This window comes from Aquarana catesbeiana, linkage group LG05 (genome assembly GCF_042186555.1).
Source record: "Aquarana catesbeiana isolate 2022-GZ linkage group LG05, ASM4218655v1, whole genome shotgun sequence".
NCBI lineage: Eukaryota > Metazoa > Chordata > Amphibia > Anura > Ranidae > Aquarana > Aquarana catesbeiana.
In genome coordinates, this window is record NC_133328.1 from 364,092,495 (window position 1) to 364,120,345 (window position 27,851).

Genomic DNA, 27,851 nt, shown 5'->3' on the forward strand with positions numbered 1-27,851 from the left:
CCGGCGGCGGCCCCCACAATGCTGTCAGGAACAGAGGGATGAAAGGGAGAAGTGGGCGCCCCCCCCCCCACTATGCGGGACTGCACCCAGCTACGGTGATGGCTGGATGGACGCCCCCCCCCCCCGGCATGGGAGCCGGGAGAAGTGGGCGGGCAGCACCCTGACCAGGTGGAGCCGAGGGGAAAGAGGGTGGGTGGATGATGGATGGACATGCTCCCCCTGGCATGAGCGCCGGGAGAAGCGGGCGGCCCCCACAGCTCTGGCCGGCACACTAGGAAAAAATGGGAGAAGCAGGCAGCGGTTAAGGTAAAAGACGGACGCCCCCTCCCTCCTCCCCCCCGCATGAGCGACGGGAGAAGCGGGCGGGGAGGACCCTGATCAGAGGAAGTCGAGGGGAAGGAGGATGGATGGATGGCCCCCCCACTCCCCCCGGCTTGAGCGCCGGGAGAAGCGGGCGGGCAGGACCCTGATCAGAGGAAGCCGAGGGGAAGGAGGGTGGAAGCATACGAAGATGAAAGGGAGAAGCGGCTAAGGACGGCCCCCCCTCCCCCTGGCATGAGCGCCGGGAGAGGTGGGCGGGTGGCCCCCTGACCAGATGAAGCCGAGGGGAAGGAGGGTGGGTGGAGGATGGATGCCCCCCCTCCCCCCGGCATAAGCGCCAGGAGAAGCGGGCAGGCGCCCCCCCCCTCGTGGAGCCGTATGAGAGGAGCAGGCGGCTGGCTGAACATCCCTCCCCCTGAACACCCGGAGAAGTGGGCGGGCGGCTCCCACGTGGAGCAAACTGGTGAGGGGAGAGAGGAGCTGGCTGGCGAGCGGACGAACCCCCCGGCGGGGCACCAGGTGGGAGTGGAGCTGGCTTTACATGGGGAGAAGAGTCGGCGGCCGGCGGCCGAGCACAACCCCCCCCCCCAGAACACTGGGAGAAGCAGGGACCTGTGAATGTGGGTGACGAGGGGACTCCAGGTGGGTGGGCAGGCAGGCAAACTCTCCGGTGGAGCACCGAGAGAGGCACCGCCACCATGTTGCAGCCGATCGTGGTCTTGGCAAGGACTCGGAAGTGATGTGCAAGCCCCACCCCCTTCTGAACCCAGAAACGCCGACGAGCCCTGGCCTGTCAGAGGAGGAGGCTTAAATAGCTCTCTGACTCCTCCCACAAATACAGGCTAGCCTCTGGCTAGCCTTTACACATGTCCCATCATCTTTTGAGCCTCTGTAGTTTCAGCCCCCCCACTGCTGCTTGCTAAAAGGGCTCTCATGCATGCTTTCTCACACAACCCGCACAGAAAACGCATGGCTACGCCCACCAAACACGTCTCGCTCTCCTGGTGTCACTTAGGCTGGGATCGCATCTGCGTGTTTCTGAATGCATGGCAACCCGCACAGAAAACACGCTTTGCTGTGTGTTTCTAAATTGTGCACCAATGAATGTCGCACTTACCATTTTTAGGCTGTGGTCTCATCTGCGTGTTTTCGAATGCATGACAACCCACAAGAAAACGCACACTTTACCATGTGTTTTGAAAACGCATGGCAATGCGCATCACGTTTGCGTTACCATTCACAGTTGTTTACAAATGCATGGAAACCCGAAATAAAAAAATGCACACTTACATTGCTGCAATGTAATGCAAATGCATTTCACGCTTCTGTTTTTTTTATGCATTTTGGATGATGTTACTGCTATGATGCTACAAAGTTTTCACTGTGAACTCAATTAGCCAGAGCACCGATCACTCTGCACACTAATTGCATTATACAGCTGTAGAGCTTGGGTGGGTTTTCTTTAGCTATTTCGCGCTTGCGTTACCATTTTGAGGCTGCGTTCTCATTTACGCATATTTGAATGCAACCAGCAAACATGCACTTTGTCGCGCATTTCAGAAACTCATAGCAAAGCATGCATGGCAACCCGCACCATAATGCGCACTTTGCCGTGCATTTTGAAAATGCATAGCAATGCGCATCATACATGTGTTACCATTCGTTTGCATCTGCACGTTTCCAAATGCACGGCAACTCGCAAGAACCCGTGCACTTTGGTGAGCATTCCAAAAAACACATGGCAACGTGCGGCTCGCTTGCATTACCATTTGTTTGCATCTGCATGTTTCTGAGCGAAAGGCAACCTCCAATAAAAAAAACAAACACTTTGCCATGCGTTTCAAAAATGCACAGCATTGTGTGTCACGTCAGTGTTACCATTTTAGGCTGTGTTCTCATTTACACATTTTCAAACACACAGCAACCAGCAAACGGCAACACGCGCCACTTTTGCGTTACCATTCGTTCACATCTATGCACTTACAAATGCATGGCAATCCACAAGAAAACACATGGCGCGCTTGTGTTTACCATTCATTTGCATCTGTGCGTTAACGAGCACACTATGCCATGCTTTCCAAAAACATGTTTGCGTTGCTAAGCGTTCGCATCTGCACTTTTCCGAATGCATACCAACCTGCAAGAAAATGTATAAGGTTTAGACTCTTCCTGTAGGTGTGACTGGGCGAGACTGCATGCTAATTAGGATGTATTCAATACCATACATTATCAGAGCTGTGAAGGAAGTCGCATCATTTTCAGACTACAAAGGGGTGTGTTTTAGGCAATAGATGCAGCAGGAAGTGGCTGTGGAAAGGACAGAAACAGTAGGATATACAGTGTGTCACATGGTGCAATGCCACAACTAAACCTAGAATATCAGGGGATCTGCAGACATCAGAGCAACATGCTACAGAGGTATGATCTATGCTGGGACTGATCATTCCATTCAGTTCTAGTGAAAAGAAAGTTTGGGTTTAGCTTTAAATTATACTAAAGTCTTTTTTTTGTTTTTGTTTTATTTAACCACTTCAATACAGGGCACTTAAACCCCCACCTTGGCACTTTGGTGAGCACTGACTGGCACCTGATGGGCAGTGATTGGCAGATGTGGTGGGCACCTCTGATGGGGGCTGAGCTGATAATCAATGCGCTAATCCCCCCTCTGACGGGAGAGCCACCGATTGGCTCTCCTGTCGGCGCAAACCTAGGAAAGCTGTTTATCGGCACACACCACCGATCGATGCGCGCCCCAATGGCTTATCATGCTGGATGCCATATGACGTCCAGTCAGAATAACGTAACCACTTTGCGCACGTCATTCTGTTTTATATGGCAGGCGGGAAGTGGTTAATAACAAACATGTCATATTTACCTGCTCTGTGCAGTGGGTTTGCACAGAGTAGCCTAGATCTTCCCCTTCTTGGGTCCCCGCTGGTGCTTCTGGCCCCTGCCAAGTGCCCCCACAGCAAGCTGCTGGCTATGGGGGCACCCAAGTCAAGCCGCTGCTCTGCGTTCATTCAGAGACAGAGCTGCGGTTTGGCTCCGCCCACTCTCACCTCATTGGCTCACTGACTATAACAGCAGCGGAAGCCAATGGTGGCACGCCGCCGTCTCAGCCAATGAGGAGGGAGTGTCCGGGCATCCGCGACTCCTGCAACATCGCTGGATCGAGATGGGCTCAGGTAAGTATTAGGGGGGCTGCTGCACATGCAAGGTTTTTTATCTCTGACTTTACAACCACATTAAGTTTAATCAAAAAATGTGTGTAGAAATATAGATGTATAGATCTATTAATCACATTAAAATAGTTTATAAAACATTAACACTCCAAGCTGATCTATTTTACATGTACATCTACAAAACAATAATACATTCCTTTTGAAACGCATCTTTTTCTTACAACCTACCCCCACTCCAAAAAAAGAAACACTCCAGGTATTCCTGCATTGAACAATTTCCCAGCATCACGGAAGAGAATGCACGCTCTCTGTGGTTCCAGAGCTTTCCCCACAAAACTTGCATACAATTAAAATGCCCACCCCCATACCTCCCCTACCTAATTCACACTTTAGGGGCTTCCTATGAAGCAGTTTGCTGATCAAACATTCAAGAATAACTTGGTGTTTTTGGGAAGCAAAGGGCTGCTTTTCAGCAGTGGACTACCCTGTAAAAAATTCTATGGCCACTGAGGAGCTTCTTGGGTTTTTTTTTTTGTATTTATTTCTTTAATTCTTTAATTGTACATCACAGGACACAGAGCCATAGTAGTTACTATGTGGGTTATAGGCCATCTTCAGGTGCTGGACACTGGCACACCCTAAACAGGAAGTTGCCTCCCTATATGACTCCTCCCATACTGGGAGTACCTCCGTTTTTTCGCCAGTGTCTAAGGTGTTGGTCATGAGTGAAGATGTGCTGTGCTGAGCTCCACTGGAGCAATCCTTTCTGGGGCTAGCTATGCAGCGGATCCATTCAAAGTGTCTTTTAGGCCGAATTGAATGGTACCCGGGCCTTGTGGTAGAAGAAACAAGGTTTTCCCTGTAACGCTTCTCTTTTTAAAGAGCTGGACCCCAGTATCCAGTACTTTGGTATTTTAAGCCATAAAGTTTTACTGGCTGGGTGCTATTACAGGTCCAGGAGTGTGGGTTCCCTGAGGGTCCCCGGTTCCTGAAGGTTTGTTTACGAAACCCACTGTGAAGGGTGAAGATTGGGTCTGTTGGTTTTACCACAGAAAACCCTGCGGCGGGAAAGGTAAGTGGAGTTTTCCTAAGAAATTTTTACATTTTTCTTATGAAATGTCTCCTTTAACCACTTCGCACCCTTAGGACGTTCAGAATCGTCCTTGACTTTGTGCAGGGATATCCGAATGATGGCTACAGACATCATTCAGATATTGCCGTTTTCAGCCAGCGATTCCCTGCACCATAAGAACGTTCATAGCGGCTGTTGCGCCGCTTGATCGTTCTTAAGGCCGGCGGGAGGGGATGCCTCCCGCCGCCCTCCGGTGCGTCTAGCATCCGCCGGCCCCGCATGGTGACAATAGAGATGGTCGCCGGAGTCTCTGATCGTTCGGAGGCCAGGAGCAATGTTATGACATCATGCCCAGCCTCTGCAGTCAAAAAAACGGCGCCGCCATGGCTGGGAAGCCGTGATCGATTTTTTTTTTTTTTTTTTATTATTTTTTTTTTTTAGGCTTCCCAGCCTAGAGGTGAGTTATGGGGACTTATTGACCCCATATCTTACTGTAAAAAGAACAGATCGTGCCATATTCCTATTACAAGGGATGTTTACATTCCTTGTAAAAGGAATAAAAGTGATGACTTTTTTTTTTTTTTTCAAAGTGTCAAACTAAAAAAAAAAAAAAAAGTCAAATCAACAATAAAAAAAAAAAAAAAAAAAAAAAAAAAAAATTTAAAGCGCCCCTGTCCCCGTGAGCTCGCACACCGAAGCAAACGCATACGCAAGTCCCTCCCACATATGAAAACGGTGTTCAAACCACACATGTGAGGTATTGCCACGAAAGTTAGAGCGAGAGAAATAATTCTAGTCCTAGACCTCCTCTGTAACTCAAAACATGTAACCAGTAAAAATTTTTAAAGCATCGCCTATGGGGATTTTTAAGTACCAAAGTTTGGTGCCATTCTACGAGCGTGCGCAATTTTGAATCGTGACATGTTAGGTTTCTATTTACTTGGCGTAACTTCATCTTTCACATTATGCAAAAAAATTGGGGTAACTTTAATGTTTTGTGTTTTTTTTTTTTTTTTTTTTTTTTAAAGCATGAAACAGTTTTTTTTACAAAAAAGTGTTTGAAAAATTCCCGCGCAAATACCGCGTGAGATAAAAAGTTGCAACAACCGCCACTGTATTCTCTAGGGTCTTTGCTAAAAAAATATATATAATGTTTGGGGGTTCTATGTAATTTTCTAGCAAAAAAATTATGACTTTTACATGTAGGAGAGAAATGTCAGAATTGGCCTGGGTGCAAAGTGGTTAAAAGAAAAAAAAAAAAAAGTAAATGTTATCATGCCTAAGTGTCACCACTGGGGGCTGTATGGAGCACATACCTTCTTATGCTTTCCTCAGAGATCACGCTGTACCAGGAAGCAGCAGGCTCTTTTCCTCCGGTGAGCAGCTCAGACCTCCGGTGAGTTTGGGGGGATTTTTGCTTCCACCAGACACCCCCCATCTGGGCTAAGCTCCCCCCCTCTTAACAGGGAATGGCAGAGCTGAAACGATCGGCGATGCCGTGTTCTTCCACCGCCCCTGCACGGTGGCGGCTCTCAGGTTTCCTCCTCGCATCCCTCCTTGGTACACAAGCCGATCCCATCGGCGCAGGAGTATGTTTTAAAAAAAACTCCATTTATTCTGGTTGCAAGTTGTCGCAGGGACACGAGAGCAAAGAGGGGCATGAAAGAGGTTTGTTGACACAGGCATTCCTATTTTGACACATTCACTATTCGCATCAGGCTGAGCATCAATGGTAGCGACAATGGCTGGACTATTCCTCAAGCAGTAGATGCGATCCTTCTGGTAATACCTCTGCTTTTGTGCATCGAGCTATGGTCGGAAGGGGGGGCTAGAAACACCCCAAAAGAGGGCTAAAGGGATCTCCCTCAAGCTCTGAAAGCCTAAAATTTATCTCTGCAATAGCATCCTCCCCTGAGAGGGGGTGGCTGGTCAGAGTGAGCCTTCAGGGGCCATGGAATTTTTACGTCGATCAACGTCAAGGGTGCATACCTCCATGGGCATATTTCCCCGCTCACTAGAAATATTTACTTTTTAAGGTAGAAAAACTTCATTTTCAGTTTGTAGCTCTGCTTTTAGTCTAGCTATTGTAACTTGAGTGTTTACAAAGGTTTTGGCTTCCCCTTTAGCCAGACTAAGGGCCCAAGATATAACAATTATAGTTTACCTAGACGATCGGCTGTTGATAAACCAGTCAGTAGCCCAATTAGACCAAAGTATGGTCACCACAGTCAACTACCTGGAATACCTAGGTTGGATTCTCAACCTAGAGAAATCTTCCTTAAGGAGATTAAAATACTTGGGTCTGTTCATAGATACACCCAGAAAGAAGTATTCTTGCCCCAGGCAAAGATCAGCGCCATAAAGGAACTGATTAAAGTGGTTGAGGCAAGATGAATCCTTCTATTCAGCTTGCATGAGGGAAAGAAGGTGGCTTCATTCAAGGCCATTCCTTATGCTCAGTTTCATTCGAGACTGCTGCAAAACAGTATCTTATCGGCTTGGAACAAGAGGGTTCAAGCTCTAGATTTTCCAATTAGTCTGACTCCAAAGGTGTGCCGGAGCCTCAGTTTATGGTTAATAACCAAAAAACTGCAAAGGGAAAAATCCTTCCTATAGTTACCTGGGAAGTGGTAACAACATACGCCAATCTTTTTTAGGTTGGGGACCAGTCCTGAAAGAGAGAAGTGGTCCAGATCAGAACTAACCTTGACCATTAACATGCTACAGATTTTGGTCCTGAGGGCCTGGACGTTTAATTTGCGGAGCTGTCCTGTCAGGATCCAATCCGACAGTGCCACAACAGTGGCCTATATCAATCGCCAAGGGTGCACAAGAAGTTGTGCGGCCCAGAGAGATGTGAATCATGTCCTTTCTTGGGCAGAAAACAATGTACCTTTCCTATTGGCAGTTTTTCATTCTAGGGATAGAAAATTGGCAGGTGGTCTATTTGAGTCGCCAGCAGTTGTTCTTGGGAGAATGGTTCCTTCACCCCGATATCTTCTGACAATAGGTCAAAGACGGGGTCTTCTAGATGAAGATCAGTTTGCGTCCAGGTTCAGCAGATTGTCAACTTTGTGTTAAGAACAAAGGATCCGCTAGCATGCGGAACAGGTGCCTTGGTGTTCCCGTTGAATCAGTTTTACTGTTTTATACATTCCCTCCTTTTCTGCCTGCATTCATGACTTCTTCACATGATCAAGTAGGAAGGGAAGTGGGTGATTCTTGTGGCCCAGAAGATCTTGGTATGCAGAGATCGTAAGGTTGGGGGTAGGGGTCCCATGGACCCTATCACCACGTCCAGACCTTCTCTCGCAAGGTCCAGTATTCCATCTTACCTTTCAAACGCTAAATTTAACGGTTTGGCTATTGAGACCCACATTCTGAGGAAACGTGGGCTGTCAGGTTCAGTGGTATCTACCTTGGTTAATGCAAGGAAGCCTTCCTCGATAATCCTCATATTATGGAGTCTGGAAAGCATATGTCTCCTAGTATGAAACCAGGGGTTGGCACCCCAGGAAATAGGTCATAGGTAGAATCCGTGACCTTCTGCAGATGGGGTTAAAAAAAAAAGCTGGCCTTGAGTACTTTCAAAGAACAGGTCTCGGCCTCATCGGTTTTTTTTTCAACGACCACTTGCTTCGCATTCTCTGGTTCGTAGCTTTATTCATGGAGTAACGTGGCTTAATCCTCCGGTTAGGTCACCCCTGAACCCTTGGGACTTGAGTTTAGTTCTGTCGGCATTACAAAAAACAGCTTTTTTTGAGCCGATACGACCTATTCCCTTGGTCCTTTTTTTGACAAGGAAACTAGTTTTTCTGGTAACCATATCTTCTGTAAGAAGGGTATCAGAGTTGGCTGCTCTTTCTTGTAAAGAGCCATATTATTTTTATTCACGAGGATAAGGTAGTATTGCGTCCTCATCCTAACTTTTTACCAAGGGTAGTATCAGGTTTTTATCTAAACCAGGATATTGTTCTACCTTCATTTTTTTTTCCAGAACCCTGTTCTATGGAAGAAAAATCACTACATTCTCTTGAAGGGGTGAGAGCAGTCAAAGTCTACTTAAAGGCAACTGATCAGATTTGGGAAACGGATGTTTTGTTCGTATTGCCTGAAGTTCCTAAAAGAGGACAGGCAATATCGAAATCTACTATTTCTAAATGGATTCAACAAGTAATCGTTCAAGCTTATGGTTTAAAGAGGTAGATTCCACCCTCGCAAATCAAAACACACTCCTCTAGGGCTGTTAGTGCTCTGTGGGCAGTGCATCACTAAGCCTCCATGGCTCAAATCTGCAAGGCTGCAACTTGGTCTTCAATCCATACATTTACCAGATTCTATCAGGTGAATGTAAAAAGGCATGAGGATATCGCCTTTGGGGCGTAGTGTGCTGCAGGCAGCAGTATAACTCCTCAAGTCTCATGTTGCCTTATATCTGTTGTGCCTCCTTCCCCTCAGTTGGCATTGCTATGGGACATCCCACATAGTAACTACTATGGCTCTGTGTCCCATGATGTACGATTAAAGAAAATAGGATTTCTTATAACAGCTTACATGTAAAAATCCTTTTCTTTTGAAGTACATCACGGGACACAGGGGTCCCGCCCCTCTTTCTAGTATACACATGTATTGCTTTGCTACAAAACTGAGCTTCTCCCGGTATGGGAGGGGTGATATAGGGAGGCAACTTCCTGTTTAGGGTGTGCCAGTATCCAGCATCTGAAGGTGGCCTATAACCCACATAGTAACTACTATGGCTCTGTATCCCGTGATATACTTCAAAAGAAAAGGATTTTTTTTTTTCTGCCAGACAGTAGTTTTTTGTTTGTTTTTTTGTTTAAGCTTTTTTTTAAAAAAAAAAAAAAATCTTTTTCATTACAAAGTAGTAGTTGAGGCTCCCATCAAGTGAATTTTGCTAGGTTGAGAAGATGCCATCAGTCTGCTTCACACTGTCTCCTTTACCTCAATGATCAAACTGCTACATTGTAATTTTGTAGCACGTTGTACGCTGAGAGGCTGTAGCAAGGGCTGGTCTGTCAGACACTTGTGAACATGTCCATTGACTGCACAGGCACAAGGATTTACATGACCCTACCACCTCTGTGCCAGCATTTTGGTACAGGGGGTAGATGCTGACACTGGATGATGCCTGAACAAGGATGGTGTAAACCTGCAGAATACTCATCATCCATGCATTTATTGTTCAAAAGTTTTCTGATATTAGACCTAATTTAAGCATTAATTAGTATATGATAGATTGCATTTTGGGTATCTGTTTTAAGATATATGTAATGAACTTACTTTTTTCTTTATTTTTTTTAGGGAAATGTACAGGAATACTTGCCAAATCATGAGAGAAATGTTGTAGATGGCAGTATAGGTACTTACAATGGAGTTAATACTACACCTCGTATCCTCCAACAAGAAGGTATGTATAGTATTGTGAGTAGAACGGTAAATTGATTTTTTTTTCTTTTTTTTACTGGTGTTTTTTTTTTTTTCCACTTTTATTTATTTTTTTTGCAAATGTAATCTGTTTTTTTAATTTATATTGGAGATTACAGCTCTCTTCCTTTGGTCCACCATTTTGGTCCATCATCCAAACTATTAAGTGCTTATGCTACTGTGCAATTGGGTTGTGAGTGACTGTTTTCCTAAAAGCTACCAATTTCGTATAAATAATGCCGCTATCTCCTTTTGATATGAATAAGCTTCTGATAAACAAAGTGGGATTAACTGTCAAACTGACAGCCCAGTCCCGCAGATAATACTAGGAGAAATACTTTCCAGGTGTAATCTGTCAGTCCAATTGATAGCAAGGAAGTGCTTTGTGCCTACTCAGAAGGGTACAGATCAACTATTGGATCGAAATTGGTTATGGATAAATGTGTTTACTATATGTTGGTGACAGAAAAGGCTATGGTATCCTTTCTGGGGGCATTTTCGCGTTTAATCAACTTTAAAAAGTATATGCAAATTTTTTTCCCCATTTGTTGAGGAACACAGAATTCATACACCTGGGTTATACTGCTGCCTACAAGAGGAATTGGACACTAGCAAGTGCAGAATAGTGACCAGCCTGGTTTAAAACCTTCCGCTCCCAGCGTTCCTCAGTTTTAGTCCCTATGCACAAATGACGTTAGAAAAAACGAGCTGCAAAGCCACTACGAGCGCCAGTAAAAAGCGGCTTTAAAAAGGCGCTTTTAGTAGCTTTTTGCATCGATGTTAATGCGCGTTTAGCCGCGTTAGCTTTTACCAGTGTTTCTCTGCCTCTATTCAAAATGAATGGTTCCCTATGAGAGCCGTCTTAACTGATCCAATTTTCAGCCTGTTGATTTGAATAGAAGTTTCATCCAAAGCAGATCATGATGATCCGACTTGTGGTGCGACTTGTGCTCTGAGGATCTTGAAGGGGAACCCCACGCCAAAATAAACAGCGTGGGGTCCCCCCAAGATCCATACCTGGCCCTTTGAGTATGGTATGGATCTTAAAAGGAAACCCCACACCAAAATGGGGGAAAAAAAAACTGCGTGGGGTCCCCTCCCAAGTATATGCGCCAGTCTCTTCCTTAAACAAGAACTTAAAGCGGTTGTAAACCCTCGTTTTAAAAAGAAAAAAAATGAGATACTTATCCCCACTGTGCAGTTCGATGTTGGCCCCAGTCCTCCTCTTTTGGGGTCCCTCAGCGGCGCTGGTGGCTCCTCTCCGCATCGAGTGTCCACGTTGGAGAAGGCTCTCCTAAGGTGGACACCCGTGCGGGCACGCTCCTGAGTCCTGCATCTGTGTCCATTCACAGAGACTGCAGCACTCGGCCCCACAACCCTAGCGCTGCGTCATTGGATTTGATTGACAGCAGCGGGAGCCAATGGCTGCGCTGCTATTAATCTATCCAATCAGGACACGAGACACCAGCTAGAGCTGGTGTGCTCGTTCCCGGCCGGAGGATGACAGCGTTCAGGTAAGTAAAACGGGGGGCTGCAGCATTACCTTAATGCATAGAATACTGTAGCGCCCTGCTCCTGTTGACTAGACGCTCGCATGTAAATTTAGCGGGTTATCTGTACATATAGTTCAGATTTAATATTATGGCTAAATTAGCCTCTGTTACAGCATTGGCTGTGTTGCGCGCAGTTCCACATTGTCGTCTGTAGGTGTCGTTGTCACCACAGGCCAGTGATGGAAGGGCAACAGGCTAAGGTGTATTGAGTGTCCTTCTTCCCCAGAAACAGCCCAGTGGGAGTGGTTCCCCGCTGTGCATTCTGGGAAAGGATACTTAAGGGGCAGACGCCATTTTTTTTTCTCTCTCTCACCTCCTGGCCCTCCTGGCCTAAGGTATGTGACAACTCCTTTTCTGTCTCGGGGCCCTGCTGGCCAAGAGGACCGAGCGAAAGGCTGGTATCTCAAGAGGAGCCTGGTGACTCAATTGGAGGATGCATCCTAACCAAATCTACTTCACAGTACTGCCGGATTGCTTAAAGGAATTATTGGTACTGTGTTGCTGTGTTCATTACCATTACTAAATCCTGTGGCAGAGGATCGTCCAACTAATACTAAATCCTGTGGCAGAGGATTGTTCAACAGTTATTGTTTCTATCAAGTCTGTGGCAGAGACTTTTGTCCGTGCATCATTCCGGCTGCTAGGTCAGTGAGAGAGGCCTATCCGGGTGAGCAAGATCCGTTGACTGAAGGAGTAATCGTCTACGGGATCTAAAAGTTCCTCAGTGATCTGCACAAGTTATCTGAACTTGCCCTTAAACCCTCCATCCCTCTACTGCTCAAGCTGTTTAATAAAAAGCATTGGAAAAAGAACTAAATGACTTGTGCATATATAGGTGGGCGCGAGGCCCAGTATAGACTCTAAGTTTCTTGTTCGGTGAACTGTGAGTGAGGGGTGACGGCAAAGACCAAAAATAATAACCAGCAGCTCCTTCTGGGGTCAGTGCTACAATACATTAAGGTGAAAAACCATGAGGGTTTACAACCCCTTTAACTTGTCCGGTGGACAATGCACAGGGCTTGAAGGACCCTGTTGACAAGAAACTGGAGTCATTATTAAAGGCTTCCTTTTCTTTGGCCAATTCAGCTATTCAGCCAGCTGTCACAGCAATTGGAGTCAGATCAGATGGCCTGATAGGCCTAACCAAGAGGATGATCCTGCTGAAAACAGAGCAGATGTACCCCGAGTGCTGTGTTTAGCTGTTGATGCCTTTAAAGCAGTGGTCATCAACCCTGTCCTCGGGGCCCACTAACAGGCCAGGTTTTATGTATTACCTTGGGAAGATGCAGACTAGAATACTGCAGTCACTGAGCGGCAAATGATATCACCTGGGATGTATTTCAGTTATCTTGCAAACCTGGCCTGTTAGTGGGCCCTGAGGACAGGGTTGATGACCACTGCTTTAAAGGATTCAATACAGCAGGTTTCTCGTTTGGCTTTCCTGTCTGTACACATAGGCAGACTTTTCTGGCTTAACGCGGTTGTATACTCAAAATTATGATTTTTCATTTTATACAGTATTATAATACTACCAATGTATTGCCATTATTTATTTTTTACCTACCTGCTTCCTTTCCGACTTATCGATATATTGCACAGTGATTATGTCTACTGCGCATGCGCCGTATTCTCGATAATTCCGGCAAGCCGAGACCCTGCCGGAAACATTCTGTATATCAAAAGAAAGAGGGGAAGGAAAAAAAGCAATTCATCAAGGAGGAACCGGCAATTGTCAAAAATATATAAATACTGTTTATTGAAAATTCACTTTAACACCAATCAAAAAATATACTGTTTAAAAACAGGTACCACCACCGATTCTAAAATTGACAATGTTGTCATAGACAAACACAGATGGCCACCACACACATAGACCATGCACACCTCCTATTAAATAAATGCAGGATGGTATCTACTGTAGGTCATCTGACATTAAGCTGATAGTCCTGGTAGATTGCAGAGTAACAGCTAATAGTGGATAGGGAGAAGGTGGATGGCGGTGCAGCCACCCTGGGAATCACGTCCTCTGTGAATATGAAAACGGGGGGGGGAGGACTGACAGTAACCCGCTTGCTGCTGGGGCAGTGGGCACTACTGTCCTTGTCTGCAAAGTTCACCATGAGCATTCAATACTGTGGGACACAGATAGCAGGGAAGGGAAGTTCCAGTGTATGAGGAGCTATGAACCCTGGAGGGTTGGATCGGGCTAAGAAATGTAGCTAGGTTGGTAAATCAATAGTGCTCAAGGGTGGAATACAGCTTGCAGATTAAAGTAGTAGTCCAGTGCTGGGGATATGAAAAGGTAAGATCTCACCCAAATGTAGGCACTGAGACGTGACACCGATCAAGTAGAAAAGCCAAATCTTGCTCACACCATCTCCAGCTGGTTGATCATGCTATCTTCCGTCCACCTGCATGGAATCAGCGGCGAGGTCCCGATGGTAGTGTTCGGGGAACGTGCTATTTGACCAGGGAAGTGCAGTGGGTAATGCAGGGCATTCAGTCAATGCATTCAGTCATCCCGTTGTCCAGTTCCCGGGTTGATTCGAAAGGCCACATAGGGTACGGGCGGGGATTCCAGGGCTGGTGGGTGGGTCTGTGAGAACGCTATGGGAAGCATGATGACGTCATGCTGACGCATTTCATCCGTCACTCGGATTTCCTCAGAGCAGGGTGGTACCTGTTTTTAAACAGAATATTTTTTGATTGGTGTTAAAGTGAATTTTCAATAAACAGTATTTATATATTTTTGACAATTGCTGGTTCCTCCTTGATGAATTGCTTTTTTTTCCTTCCCCTCTTTCTTTTGATATGCGTAACTAATTCAGAGGAACGCACCTAGATCACGGCCTGAGTGCCATTGGTGTAAGCAATTGCCTTTATTATATACAGGCACAGACATCACTGTATCTCTTCCTGTTGTTACCACATTACTTAGCAGAGCCTTCAGTTCTTTTTTACCCTTTTGTTGTTTTCAATGGAAACATTATGTGTCTGTCGGGGCTGCCTCATTTCCCCTTGTAGACGTCAGCCCCGACATCCCGCGATGCTTCCGCTGAATTTTCATCCCCAAGAGGATCATGGTAACGTTGTGACTTGTACGTCACAGGGTGAAGGAGAGACAGACGGCGCAAGCAAGCTGTGAGTCGCTATGCCTCATTTCCGTAGTAACTGGAAATGAAGAAGAGGCTTGGTTATGTTGTTAGTGCGCATGCGCGTGATTACTGAGACTATTATGTACTGTGGACGGAAATACAGATGGAATCAGAAGCGGAGGACCACAGTGGAGATGGCGCCAGCTAATATGCAAGATAAACATGGAAAAAAGAATCTATAAATGCAGTAAGATAAACATTTTTATCAATATACACAGTGATCAATCATGAAAATCTTATTGATGTGGGAGGGTTTACTACCGCTTTAAGAACTGGTCAGCCGAACTTCCTTGTAAGAAGTTATTGGCTGGGTTCCCTTTCATGGGGAACGTTTGGTGGTGATTTGAACAAATATATAACATATAAAAACATTTCCGGAGGGAAGAGTTCTCTACTTCCTGTGAAGAGAAAGACCAGGCGTCCCTCATTTAAAATCTCAGTTCCTCAGGTGCCTCAGCGCCAAGGCAGTTTCGCCGCTAACCGGGCACTAGAGCCAGGGGCAAGCCGCAGGCCCAGAAGAAACCCTGGGTCCAAAACTCTTCTAAACCCGGCACCAAGCCCTCCTTTTGAGGGGACAACCCAACTCTATTGGGTGGGGGGAAGGCTGCTGCACTTTGTGGACATTTGGAGAACAGTAGTTCAGGACAAGTGGGTCGCCTCGACAGTATCCTGCGGTTACAAGCTGGAATTATGGGGGGTTCCCCCTCAGAGGTTTCTAAGATCCAGAGTTCCCTCGGATCCTCCAAAGAGAAGCCTATTGTTTCAGGCACTAGACCATTTTGTGCATCAGGGAGTGATTATACAGGTTCCTGTAACCGAAAGGGGGGCATGGTTTTATTCTAACCTGTTTACGGTTGAAAAACCAAAGGGGGACACAAGACCCATTTTTGGATCGAAGATCCTTGAACCAGTATCCTATTAATCCAGTGCTTTCGGATGGAGTCTGTCCGCTCAGTAGTAGCCTCGCTCCGGAAGGGAGACTTTTGAGCCTCCATCGATATCAAGGATGCGTATTTACAGGTACCTATCTTTCAACCTCAGAGGTTCCTGCGATTTGCAGTAGAGGAATGTCATTTTCAGCTTGTGGCTCCACCCTACGGGCTTGCCACAGCTCCCGAGTGTTCACAAAGGTCCTAGCACCAGTATTGGGTCTTTTTAAGGACCATGGGGATCTTGGTGCTCGGGTACTTGGACTTCCTCCTGCTCAGAGATTGCTCACTACAGGCTCTAGAAAAGAGCATAGCCTGCACAGTGCAGTATTTATAAAGCTTGGGATGGGTTATAAATACAGAAAAGTCAGCTTAGAGACAAACTCAAAATCAGAAGTATTTAGGTCTGATCCTAGATACGGTCCAGGCAAGGGTATTTTTGCCACACGTAAGGATCTGTGTCCTGAAGGATCAGATGTATCAAATAAGGGACACCAGACAACCCTCCATTCGGCTTTATATGAGTCTTCGAGGAAGGATGATGTCCTCCTCCGAGGCAGTACCCTATGCCTAATTCCATTCAAGGTCTATATAACAAGACATTTTGTTGGCTTGGAACAAGAGAGGGCAAGCCCTGGACTATCCTATGTCCTTGTCTCCTAAGCTGGTCTCCTAACCAGCCTAAGCTGGTGGTTGCAGGATCAGAACCTGCGAAAGGGAAGATCCTTCCTCCTGGTATCCTGGAGAGTACTGACCATAGATGCCAGTCTCTTGGGCAGGGGAGCGACTCTAGAGGGGCTCACAGCTCAGGGGAAATGGTCAAGGACACAACAGGACCTGTCCATCAACATCCTGGAGTTGCGGGCAGTAGGTCTAGCCCTACGATCCTGGACAGTAGAGCTTCAGGGCTGCCCTATCAGGGTTCAGTCCGACAATACCACTGCAGTGGCCTATATAAACCAGTCCATATCCCGGGAGTAGAGAACTGGAAGTCAGATTATCTCAGCCGCCAGCAGATCTGCCTGGGGGAATGGTCCCTACACCTAAGGGTGTTCCAGGAATTGCGCCAGCATCAGGGATGGCCAGATGTCGATCTATTGGCATCCAGGTTCAACAACAAGCTACATCAGTTTGTGTCCCGAACAAGGGATTCTCCGGCAATCGGAGCAGATGCTCTGGTAGTTCCATGGCACCAGTACTCCCTGGTTTATGCTCCCCCCTCCCCCAAATCCCTCTCCTTCCACATTTGTTGCACAGAATTTGGAGAGAGGGGGTTCCAGTCATTCTGGTGGCACCAGCCTGGCCCAGAAGGCCCTGGTTCCCAGAGATTGTGAGATATACGGGCCATGGACGCTTCCGCGCCACCCCGATCTACTGTCTCAAGGTCCTATATTCCACCCTAATTTACAGTCTCTAAATTTGACGGCATAGCTATTGAAGCCAGGGTGCAGATCCATTGTGCTCTGGTGGCACGGTACAATAATTTTAGCCACTTCACAAATCCTTCTCCCAGTCCATATCTCTCCAAAACTTCCCACAAATGTGTCCACTCGATGCAGTCAATTGCTTTGGTTGAGTCGAGGGACAAGACTGCTCTTTTCTCTATTTTATCCGGTATACTCTGTAAATTAAGAAACAATTTCCTCAAATTTGTTGTAGACCTAACTAGGATAAAACCTGTCTGATCTCATCTGAGTGGACCAACTTTTCCATAACGTTATTTAGCCTAGTAGCCAAAACTCTTGCTAAATATTCACATCTGAATTTAACAGTGAAATTGGTCAATAAGACTCTGGTGATGTCTGATCTTTATCTGGTTTAAGTATTACTATAATTCTAGCTTTGTTCATTGATCCCGGGCGCTTAAAAGTATTAACCCCTTCCCGCCGACCGCACGCAGATATGCGTACTCGGCTTTCCGGGGTTATACCGGGATGATGCCCGCAGCTGCAGGCATCATCCCGGTACCGTTGTTTACAGCGGGCGATCGGCTACCCGTGTATAACAACCGATGCGGCTAAAAGCCGCTCGGTTGTTATACTGGAGAAGCTGGAGGGGACATCCCCCCCCTCCCGCCGCCTCCCGCACGGGAGGCCCGGTGTCCAATCAGGAATCTTCGGCGGCTGGGGGCGGGCTGGAACGAAGCTGTGAGCGGCTTCGTTCCAGCCTTCTTGTTGTAAACGCGGAAGCGACGTCATGACGTCACTTCCCGTTTACTCGGCTGCCTATGGCGCCGAATGTAAAAAAGTACACAGTATTCAGAATCGCCGTTTTCGGCGATCTGAATACTTTGAAGTGTAAAGGAGGGATGGGGGGTCTTTTAGACCCCCGATCCCTTCATAAAGAGTACCTGTCACCACCTATTACTGTCACAAGGGATGTTTACATTCCTTGTGACAGCAATAAAAGTAAAAAAAAAAAAAAATTTTTTTTAAACACAATTTATAAAGTAAAAAAATAAATAAAATAAAAAATAAATAAAATAAAAAATAAATAAATAAAAAAAATGTTTTAAGTGCCCCTGTTCCCGTGAGTTCGCGCAGCGAAGAAAACGCATACGGAAGTCGCGCCCGCATATGTAAACGGTGTTCAAACCACGCATGTGAGGTATCGGCGCGATCGTCAGAGCGAGAGCAATAATTCTAGCCCTAGACCTCCTCTGTAGCTCAAACCTGGTAACTGTAAAAAATTTTTAAAGCGTCGCCTATAGAAATTCATAGGTACCGTAGTTTGTCGCCATTCCACGAGTGCGTGCAATTATAAAGGGTGACATGTTTGGTATCTATTTACTCGGCGTAACATCATCTTTCACATTATACAAAAAAATTGGGGTAACTTTACTGTTTGGATTTTTTAAAATTCATGAAAGTGTCCCTTTTCCAAAAATTTGCGTTTAAAACACCGCTGCACAAATACCGTGTGATAAAAAATATTGCAACAATCGCCATTTTATTCTCTAGATTCTCTGCTAAAAAAATATATATAATGTTTGGGAACTCTAAGTAATTTTCTAGCAAAAAATACGGATTTGAACTTGTAAACACCTAATTACAAAAATAGGCTTAGTCATGAAAGGGTTAAATGCCTGATTTAAGCACTTTCAACAATTCTGGGAGTAATATGTCTCCATGTATCTTTTATATTTCTGGCGGTAAGCCATCAGTACCTGATGCCTTCCCATTGGGGGATTCTAAAACTGCTTGCTTTAATTCTGCTAATGTTAAATTAACAAGGGACACCAACATAGTTGTATCTTTTGATCTCAAAAACTGTGGGATAATGGTGTTGTCCACTTTTTTTGGGTAACTTGCCCAAAAAAATAAAAACAAGCATAATAATAATCTTCTTGACATCACTAGAAAATGAAAGCCTTTTAAAATACGTTTGGCAGAACTCAGTATCACCAGCAAAGCAGCTTCATTATTATCCCATTAAAGAAGAAGAGAATGTGCGCTGCATTTTGAGATTTCATAATTTGCCACGACGGGAATGTTAATTCTCCATTACGAACGCTAGTTTACAAGACCGACCACTTCTGGCTTGTCCTTGCTTCCGATCATGCATGTTTGTACTTTGGACTGACGGACTTGTGTGCACACGATCACAAAATCTGACAACAGACATTTGTCCGGAAAATTTATAAGGCTGCCATCCAGCATTTGTCTGCGGAAAATCCGACAACAATTGTCCGATGGAGCATACAAACGGTCGGATTTTAGGGCAACAGTCTGTCAACACACAATTCCTGTCTGAAAATCCGATCGAGGCTTAAGTCTTTCTCTGTCATCCCTAGAAACTGAATGCATCTCCAGGGGGATAGAAAATCTCTAAGTTGACCCAATTTATAGGAGACCTAATACTCCTATAAATCACCATAGAAGGAGCAAAAAGATGATATAATATCCTCTTGGTTATGAGAGATGTTGCCTGTTAGCAAACGTACTGAGAGGATATAGTTAGATTGGGTCTGAGATTTGGCTATTACAGCTAACATTTTCCCATTCCTCATACCTACTCTTTCCAAAAATGTAGCTTGTTCTGCTTTTTCCCAAACTTTCCTTTTTTGTATAATAATTGTATCTTTCCATATAGAATGATTTATTGGGGTGGGATTCTTGGATATATTGAAATTCTTTTTGCTGTACCTCTCCTACCAGACGCGTTTACCACTCTACATTCAATTTTTTTAAACCGGCTTATAGCTTGTATTAATAATCCTCTTAAAAAAGCCTTCATAGTAACCCATACCACCTGATAGGTGGCAGTTTCGGTGTTGTTTGACAAAAAAGTCAACCAGAGACCAGCGGATAGAACCGTCCTGCGGCAGCACCTGCAGCAACAGGGCATTCACCCACCAATTTGATTTATTACAAGGTTGAATCTTTTTTTAAGGACAGTAAAATCGGTGAATGATCTGAGATATTCCTTACTAGATACTGCACATCCGAAACAAATGGGAGCATTAGATCCGTACCCAGGACTAAATTAATCCTGGATAGTGATCCATAAGTAGAGGAACAACATGAATAGGCATGAATCTTGGGGTTAAATGCCCTCTATATATCAAGTAAACGCGGTTCTTGTAAATGTCTAGCAAAAGGAGTTTCTACCCATGGACCTACTGGGTAACGATCCATACCTGGATTGCAGACATTATTAAAATCGGCCATTAGTAATAATGGTATGCCAGTGTGCTCTGCCAAAAACGGACCAATTTTACGCAATACTTCTGAACTATATGGTGGGGGGAATATACACTGAGCCCACAATATAAACCGTGGAGAATAACGTGCACACCAATAAAACAAATCTACCCTGTGAATCTATCAGTGCCTCCATGCAGGAAAATTGAATTCTAGAAGATATCCATATGCTAGTACCTCTAGCATATATAGAATATATAGAATGGTATTGAATTGGATAACTCCCATTTTGTAATATTGACTTGGTGTCTTGGGTAAGATGTGTTTCCTGCAAGCAGACAATTGACAGATTATGTTGCATTAAGGTTGAAAAAATAGCTCTCCTTTTTACTTGTTCCTTCAGTCCTCTCACATTCCATGACATTGTTATTGCAGCAGTCATTTTTAGTACCAGCAAAAATAGAGACATCATTACCGTAATAATGAATATTATCCGTATACCAAGTGGACTTATCCATCATATCCAACATTAATTTGATAGCACTTATGTATAGGCCAAAAAAAAAACGAACACTTTTGCACACCAAAGAGATAAAACCTTTTTCCCCTAGGAAAACACAAGGGAGAGAAAAAATCCAGACTGCAAAAACAAAAGAAAAAACCCAATCCATCATCCCACTCCACTCAACAAAAATTGTATGAGAAGAGTACAATGGTGGAAAACAAAACTGTGAAAAAAAATAATAGTAAAGGACACCCTCCTATTGCCTTTAGCTGATCATAAAGAGAACCTTCTAAATCTCATACTTGTAAAGCATCATATTTAACTGGGTGTCTTCTTATGATGAGAAAACAAGTGTTGCTCATTCTTATCTAGCCAAATAATAGCCGCTTTAGGATAACTGATTTTTGTTTTTTAGAATCAGTCCTATGTAACTTTGAGCTCTTATTTATTTTTTATTCATGGCTTATCCCTGCGGTTAGGTCTTCTGCCTTTTTGTTTTCTCTAAGCATGAGTGCTGCTGCTGAGTATAACGTGGTCCGCGAGCTCTGTGATATTTATATGTTTATGGTCAGCCCTGTAGGAGGTGCGGTCTCTGGGCTTTTTTTTTTTTTTTAATTGTCCCTCCCTAGTCTGGAAAGTTCTTGCTATCTTGGAAGACGGTTTGGAAAACCAGAGTTAGACTTACCAGTAACTCTTATAAGTTCAGTAGAAGGACTTCCTTTTTAAAGAAATTTTGGTGATGCGTTTTACTGTTCCTGTTGGAGGAGGTCCCAATGGTTTTAAGATTCAGGAGGAAGATTGGCATGTGACTGCAGTGCACAAATATGGGCAAGCTGGGCCCAACTAGTTGTGTGGTACACCTAATGGTGATGTGAAGAATGGTATCCCCAAAATATGAGCCTGATATATTATTTGAAGGCTATAAAAGCAGTTCTGAGGCTGTTGGGGCCATATTCAAATCTGTTGCCAAATTAAAGTCTAATACAGGGGCGCCCAACCTTTTTGGAGAGCGAAGGCCACTTAAGCAACTTGGTAACCCGTCGTGAGCCACAATGAGCAGAGCGGGCGGATGACCGGTCCATGTCCACTCTGCAAATGCAAAGCAGACACGGCCCGCTCTACTCTATGGGCCCTCCGATCCGATCCATCCAGTTTTTTTTTTTTGTGTTTTTTTGTAGCAGATCTGATTGGAGGTAGGCGGGTGTAAACGGACACAAGTCAGTTTACATCTGCTGCTCCATAGAGGGGAATGGAGGGTCCTATTGGGTTGGACTGATCATGTGAGGGGCTTAAGGCTGCTTTCACACTGTGCTGCGGTTTACTCACACTGTGGGTGCAGTGCACCTGCGGCTTTCCTGCGGGTAAGCTGCACTTTGCTGTAGAAATCTATTACATCCTGAAGGTGTGGTGTACTTTCTGAAACTGCACCAAACCCGCAAATAAAAACAGAAGTCTATGGCTCAGTGCAGGTAACGTCCAGGTGCACCGCACTGCACCTGTGGATTGGTTTGAAAGCAGCCCAGTAACCACTGCAGAACAGATATGCCCATATATACACACTGATTTTAGTAATAAACTTACGTTTAATAACAGTCTTCCATTCAGGTATCGCTGGCTGTTGCTGTCCCAGGCAGAGTGCATTTGGCATCACTCCCCCTATGACAGGAGACGGTGCTATACAGGAAGCATCGGCTTATGCGACTCTGCTCCGCAGTCGCTTGCTTCCTCTAGAGCTGGCTCTATTCAAAAACACTGATACTCTGGGATGGCGGGTCGGCAACCCGCTAGCTAGGCTTGCCAACCCTCCATCCCAGAGCAGGAGGTCACGGGCCACATCAAAGGGCTCCTCGGGACACTGATTACGCACCCCTGGTCTAATAGCTGTAACTTTAAAAAATCACTAAAATATGGAAAAAAAAAAAAACATGGGATTTGCAGAATGCACTAAATAACTTAATTTTTTTTTTTGTTTTGCATCTACAGCAGTGCACATAGAGAACATCAGTCTTAAATATGCGCAGCGAAGGAGAGCTGAAAAGAATTCTGAATACACTTTTGAGGTGGGTGTATGTGTGTTGTGTTTTTTTTTTTTTAAATGGTAAAATGGTTAAACGGTTTGTCTCAACTCTGTAAATAATACTTTCTGCTGGAGAGATTTTTTTTTGTTTAAACGGACTTCCTGGCTAGATCACCAGATGAAATTAGAGGAAAGCAAGCCTAATGCAGGGAATTCAGTTACACAGGATACATTTAGGTGTGCACAAGGATTCTAGTACTGGAAGGATACTTATTGGTACTGATGGGGGAGAACCCAGCTTGCCTGCACAGCTAAGGTGAGGACCCTTGAAAGGGCAGAGTCTAATGCCCAGTACACACCATCAGAAAATTGTACGAAAAATACAGATTTCGGAGCAATCGTACGATAATCTGATCGTTGGTACAGAGCTTTCGAGAGCCGATCAGGACCGTTCATCCGATATTATTTTATCAACATGCAAGTTTTTTTTTTTCCATATGCCAGATCGTACGATTTTCATTTAATCAGTACAGCTGCCGTTCGAAAATGCAATACAAATGCATTACAACACATGACATCACTTCCAAATTTTTATTCTGTCGTACGCGAATTTTCATGATTTTTGTAAACTTATCAGATTCAATCTGAGATTAGCATGCAAAAAAACAAAACGGACGATCATTCGTCCGATAATCTCATCGTGTGTATCGGGCATAAGAAACTGCCTTGTCTTCTCCAGAGCTCCAGAAGGTGGCGATAAGCTTAGGCTGATAAGCAGGCAAGAGTCTCTTACAGAAACACTGGGAGTCTCCAAGTGGGACACTAGGACCCTTGAAAAGTCAAGAAAGGAAGCGGGGGGGGGGGGGGGGGGGGCACTCATAATCCTCTTGGAAAGTCAGGAAGTTTCCTACTGGAGAAGACTCTAAGTCACTAGGGGACCTGGCGCTAGGAACACTAGTACTTGTGGCTCAAGCAGTGCCTGCAGGAATGAGCCAATTTAAATAGAGTGGGAGATTTAAAAAAAAAAAAAGATTTAAAAAAAAAGAGGGAGATGGTCTGGCTGGGTGTCTAGCTAATTGAATCAACAGCAGGTGGTTAATCGGTCTTGAACACAGGCCTTTTGGGATAACCGTCACCAGCAGAACCTTGCAAGTTGAAGCCATGGAACCACATGTGCCAGCATTAGTGCTGTTCTTTAGGAATGGAGGAAACAGATAAGCAGCAAAACTGCTTTGGGCAAATAAATGCTCAGCTGTCCTGAACAAAAAAATGTATATAGCATGTTCGATTAGATGACAAAAGTTTTATAAGGCATAGAACTGACAAACTTCCAGAATGGAAACACATCTGGTTCCGCATTGGTTAAGCATATCTGTTTTCATTTTGTTTTAGGTGACCTGGTCCGATAACTCCAAAACGTCAGTAACCAAGTCATATCGGGAGTTGGTGGAATTCCTGTTAACGGTATTGCCCATTTTCTGATATTATAAAAATAATTAACCATATGTACTTTCAAAGCAAAAATTATGAACAGTTGGTGGTCTGGCCAATAATTTAGGGAAAGAAATGCACAAGCTTCCATTGCTCACATCCTCGTAAAACTAATTGCTTGGTTGTTACTAAACAATTCAGTTTTGAAGCCAAGGACTCAATGCTACAAGGATTTAAGGATTTATCCTGTTGGGATAGAAGCGTTATGATTGAATGTAGTTGTGTTGCCCAAAGTATCCTGTAAAATGTATCTTAACCGCTTCCCGACCAGCCGCCAGTTTTACTGAATGGAACAGGTGGGTGAAGCGACGTTACCTTACGGCGGCTGCGTCGATCAGATTTGTTTTAGAATCGATCAGTCTCCAGGCCAATGATTTTTGGCCTGGACCTGCTGATCGCTTCCTGGACTCAACATGCCTTTCAGAAAATAGCTTGAAGTGTCTTCTTTCCAAATTGGGGTCATTTGGGGGTGTTTTTGCTATCTTGACATTTCATGGTCTCTGAAACTGTGATAGGTAGTGAGGAAGTGAAATCACCATTTTAGGCCCTTAGAAAGCCTGAAGGCGGTGATTGGTTTTCGGGGTCCTGTACACGGCTAGGCTCCCAAAAAGTCTCACACATGTGGTATCTCCGTACTCGGGAGAAGCAGCAGAATGTATTTTGGGGTGTAATTTCACATTTGCCCATGGCATGTTTGAGCAATATATCATTTAGTGACAACTTTGCAAACAAAAAAAAAAAAAAGTTTTTCCCGCAACTTGTGGCAAAATACAAAATATTTCATACACTCAACATGCCTCTCAGCAAATAGCTTGAGGTGTCTACTTTCAAAAATGGGGTCCTTTGGGGGGTTTTGTGTTATCTTGGCAATTTATGGCCTTCAAAACTGTGATAGTTATTGAGGAGTGAAATTAATAATTTACGCTCTTAGAAATCCTGAAGGCGGTGCTTGGTTTTCGGGGTCCTGTACACGGCTAGGCTCCCAAAAAGTCTCACGTGTGGTATCCCCATACTCAGAAGTGTAATTTGTGTAATTTTATTTTATTTGTCATTTTTCAATCACTTGTGACAAAAAAAACATTCAATGGGCTCAACATGCCTTTCAGCAATTTCCTTGGGGTGTCTACTTTCCAAAATGGGGATTTGGGGGAAGTGACATCAGTAACACCGCTATTTCTGGTATCGCTGACGGCACTTCCGGTCCTGTGGAACGCACGCCAGGAACGCCGTTTTTACACCCACAGCTCCATTTTGAGGCTTGTTTTTATCATACTTGTAAGTACCCACTCTCTTCTTTAATAAAACCTTTTTAATGTTACTTCACTATCAGTTTCCTTCTATTTTTACTTCTGGCTACCTGCTATGTTCTGGCTGAGAAACTCTTTAAAGGATTTCCTGACCTGAAGGCATATCATCTTATCCGCCATCCCAGGATTCTTTACCAAACTTTAAATGACCCACCAGACTGAAAAGCTGGGGGTTGTTGTGATCTGGTGAGTGGGGATACATGAGGGGGTGATGCACACCTGAATTTCTCTGAAGCACTTTATATTTACTTCACTGTGGATTGGAGTACCTTTAGTCACTTTATTTCCACTTATTGTATTTTGGACTTTCTTTTGGTCAACAAATTTTCAGTTTCACTCCAAACCTTGCTAATCCAACATACTCCTGACATTGAGCAAGCAAATCCAGACAAAGCTCTCCCTGATTTGGTGGATCTTCTCTAGACTTGGGAAAATCTTTCCTTCCCATGACATTGAAGGTGGTGACAAGGACAACTGATGCCAGCCTTACAGGCTGAGGTGGCGATTAAAACTTCCTGACTGTTCGGGGGACCTGGACAGGATTCAAAACTCCCCATAAACGTCCTGGAACTGAGAGCCATCATATACTCTACAACATTAGACTTCGCTTCTGCAAGGTCACATGGTTAGGATAAATTCAGACTGCCACTGATGTGGCCTAGCCCTAGATAAACCAACAAAGGGGCACCAGAATCCAGGCTGCTGCAAAAGAAACAAGTCTAAAGGCCCGTGCACACTATACGAAAATCGGACGGAAAAATGTTTACAACGAGCTGTCTGACAATTTTCCGATCGTTAGTACGGTGCTTTCGACAGTCGATTTCACTTTTTCATCGGACAAAAGCTTAATGTGCAGACTACAAAATTTTTGTCTGATGTGAACTCAGCGTCCGCTTTTAGTTTCATTAGTATGGTTTTTGTACGAAAAAAAAAATCATAAGAGCCAGACTACGCATGCTCAGAAACAAAAGAATGCATACAAAATTATTCAACACATTATGTCACTTCTGACGTTGTATTGTCGTATGAAAATTTTCGTATTTTGAGTAACCTCTTCACTTTTGACATGAGACCAACATGCTACAAAAAAAACGGACGTTTCGAAAATCTGAGCATGTGTACGAGACTTTATACTCTCCTGCGTGGAAACACAACAATGTCGCTCTTTGCCTTCCATATCCCTCAATTGGACAATTGGCAGGCGGACTTTCTAAACCGCCAATTCCTAGACCCGGTGGGGGGGTGGGGTAGGGATATTTTAAAATCTTGGTCAAAAGATTGATGGGGAAAACCAGATGTGGACATTGTAGTATCCGGGCTAGCTGACAACAAGCTGAATACATTTTGTAACCTATTGTACTTGGTGACAAGACCCGATTTTTGTCTGTAATTTAAAAAGAAAAAGTCATACTTACCTGCTCTTTGCAGCAGTTTTGCACAGAGCAGCCCAAGTCCTCTTCTCGTGTCCCTCGCTTGCGCTCCTGGCTCCTCCCTCCTGCTGAGTTCCCCCACAGCAAGCAGCTTGCTATGGGGGCACCTGAGCCTCTGCTCAGTGTGTCAGTTCAGAAATGGACGGCGGCTCAACCCCACCCCCTCTGTCTCCTCATTGATTCACTGACTTTGACAGCAGCAGGAGTCAATGGCGCCCGCTGCTGTGTCTTAGCCAATAAGGAGGAAGAGTCCCGGACAGTCCTTTTTTTTTTTTTTTTATCTCATTGCATAGAATGCATTAAGATAAAAAAAAGCCTGCCTTTACAACCACTTTAATTCAAGCTGGTTTATGCTTTCCCTCCGATGAAGATCCTCCCTCGACTGCTGCACAAGACAGTGGAGGAAAGGTTTTTGGTGTGCCTCCTCTCACCAAATTGAAAAATGTGTTACAGATATACTCAGACTTTTGGTAAACAAGCCATGACCTCTTCCAAACAGTCCAGATCTACTGGTGCAAGGCCTCTACAGCCAGCGACTGAGAAGCGGGATGGAATAAAGGGCATGGTTGTTAAAAACCCAAGTTCTAAAGTATAGAGGTATCCTTTTTATATCTGTTCTTCCCACCTTAGAGCAAGAAAATTCAACTCCTGTAAGATTTACCATCGCACATGAAAGGCTTACTTAGCCTAGTACAAGGAATGAAAGTCCCAAGAAATAATCCTTCATTCAAGTTCTAGGCTTTCTTAAGCCAGCTGGTGACGAGCATCTGGCCTTGAGTACCATCCAGGGACAGGTTTCTG

At 44.6% G+C, this 27,851-nt stretch overlaps 1 protein-coding gene across 9 annotated transcripts in view; it reads left to right on the top strand.

Moving 5' to 3' along the window:
* ZCCHC2 (zinc finger CCHC-type containing 2) overlaps nucleotides 1-27,851 on the top strand; it is a 194,742-nt gene that overhangs the window by 61,189 nt on the left and 105,702 nt on the right. For 8 of the 9 annotated variants that reach the window (XR_012244473.1, XM_073630916.1, XM_073630917.1 and 5 more), the window contains exons 2-4: nucleotides 9,898-10,003; nucleotides 22,789-22,865; nucleotides 24,215-24,286. Coding sequence is in view for 8 of the 9 variants with exons in the window: in XM_073630916.1 (XP_073487017.1) it covers nucleotides 9,898-10,003; nucleotides 22,789-22,865; nucleotides 24,215-24,286 (255 nt within the window). In the remaining variant the exon portion in view is untranslated. The remainder of the gene's footprint in view (nucleotides 1-9,897; nucleotides 10,004-22,788; nucleotides 22,866-24,214; nucleotides 24,287-27,851) is intronic. The other variant, XM_073630920.1, reaches the window with a different exon arrangement.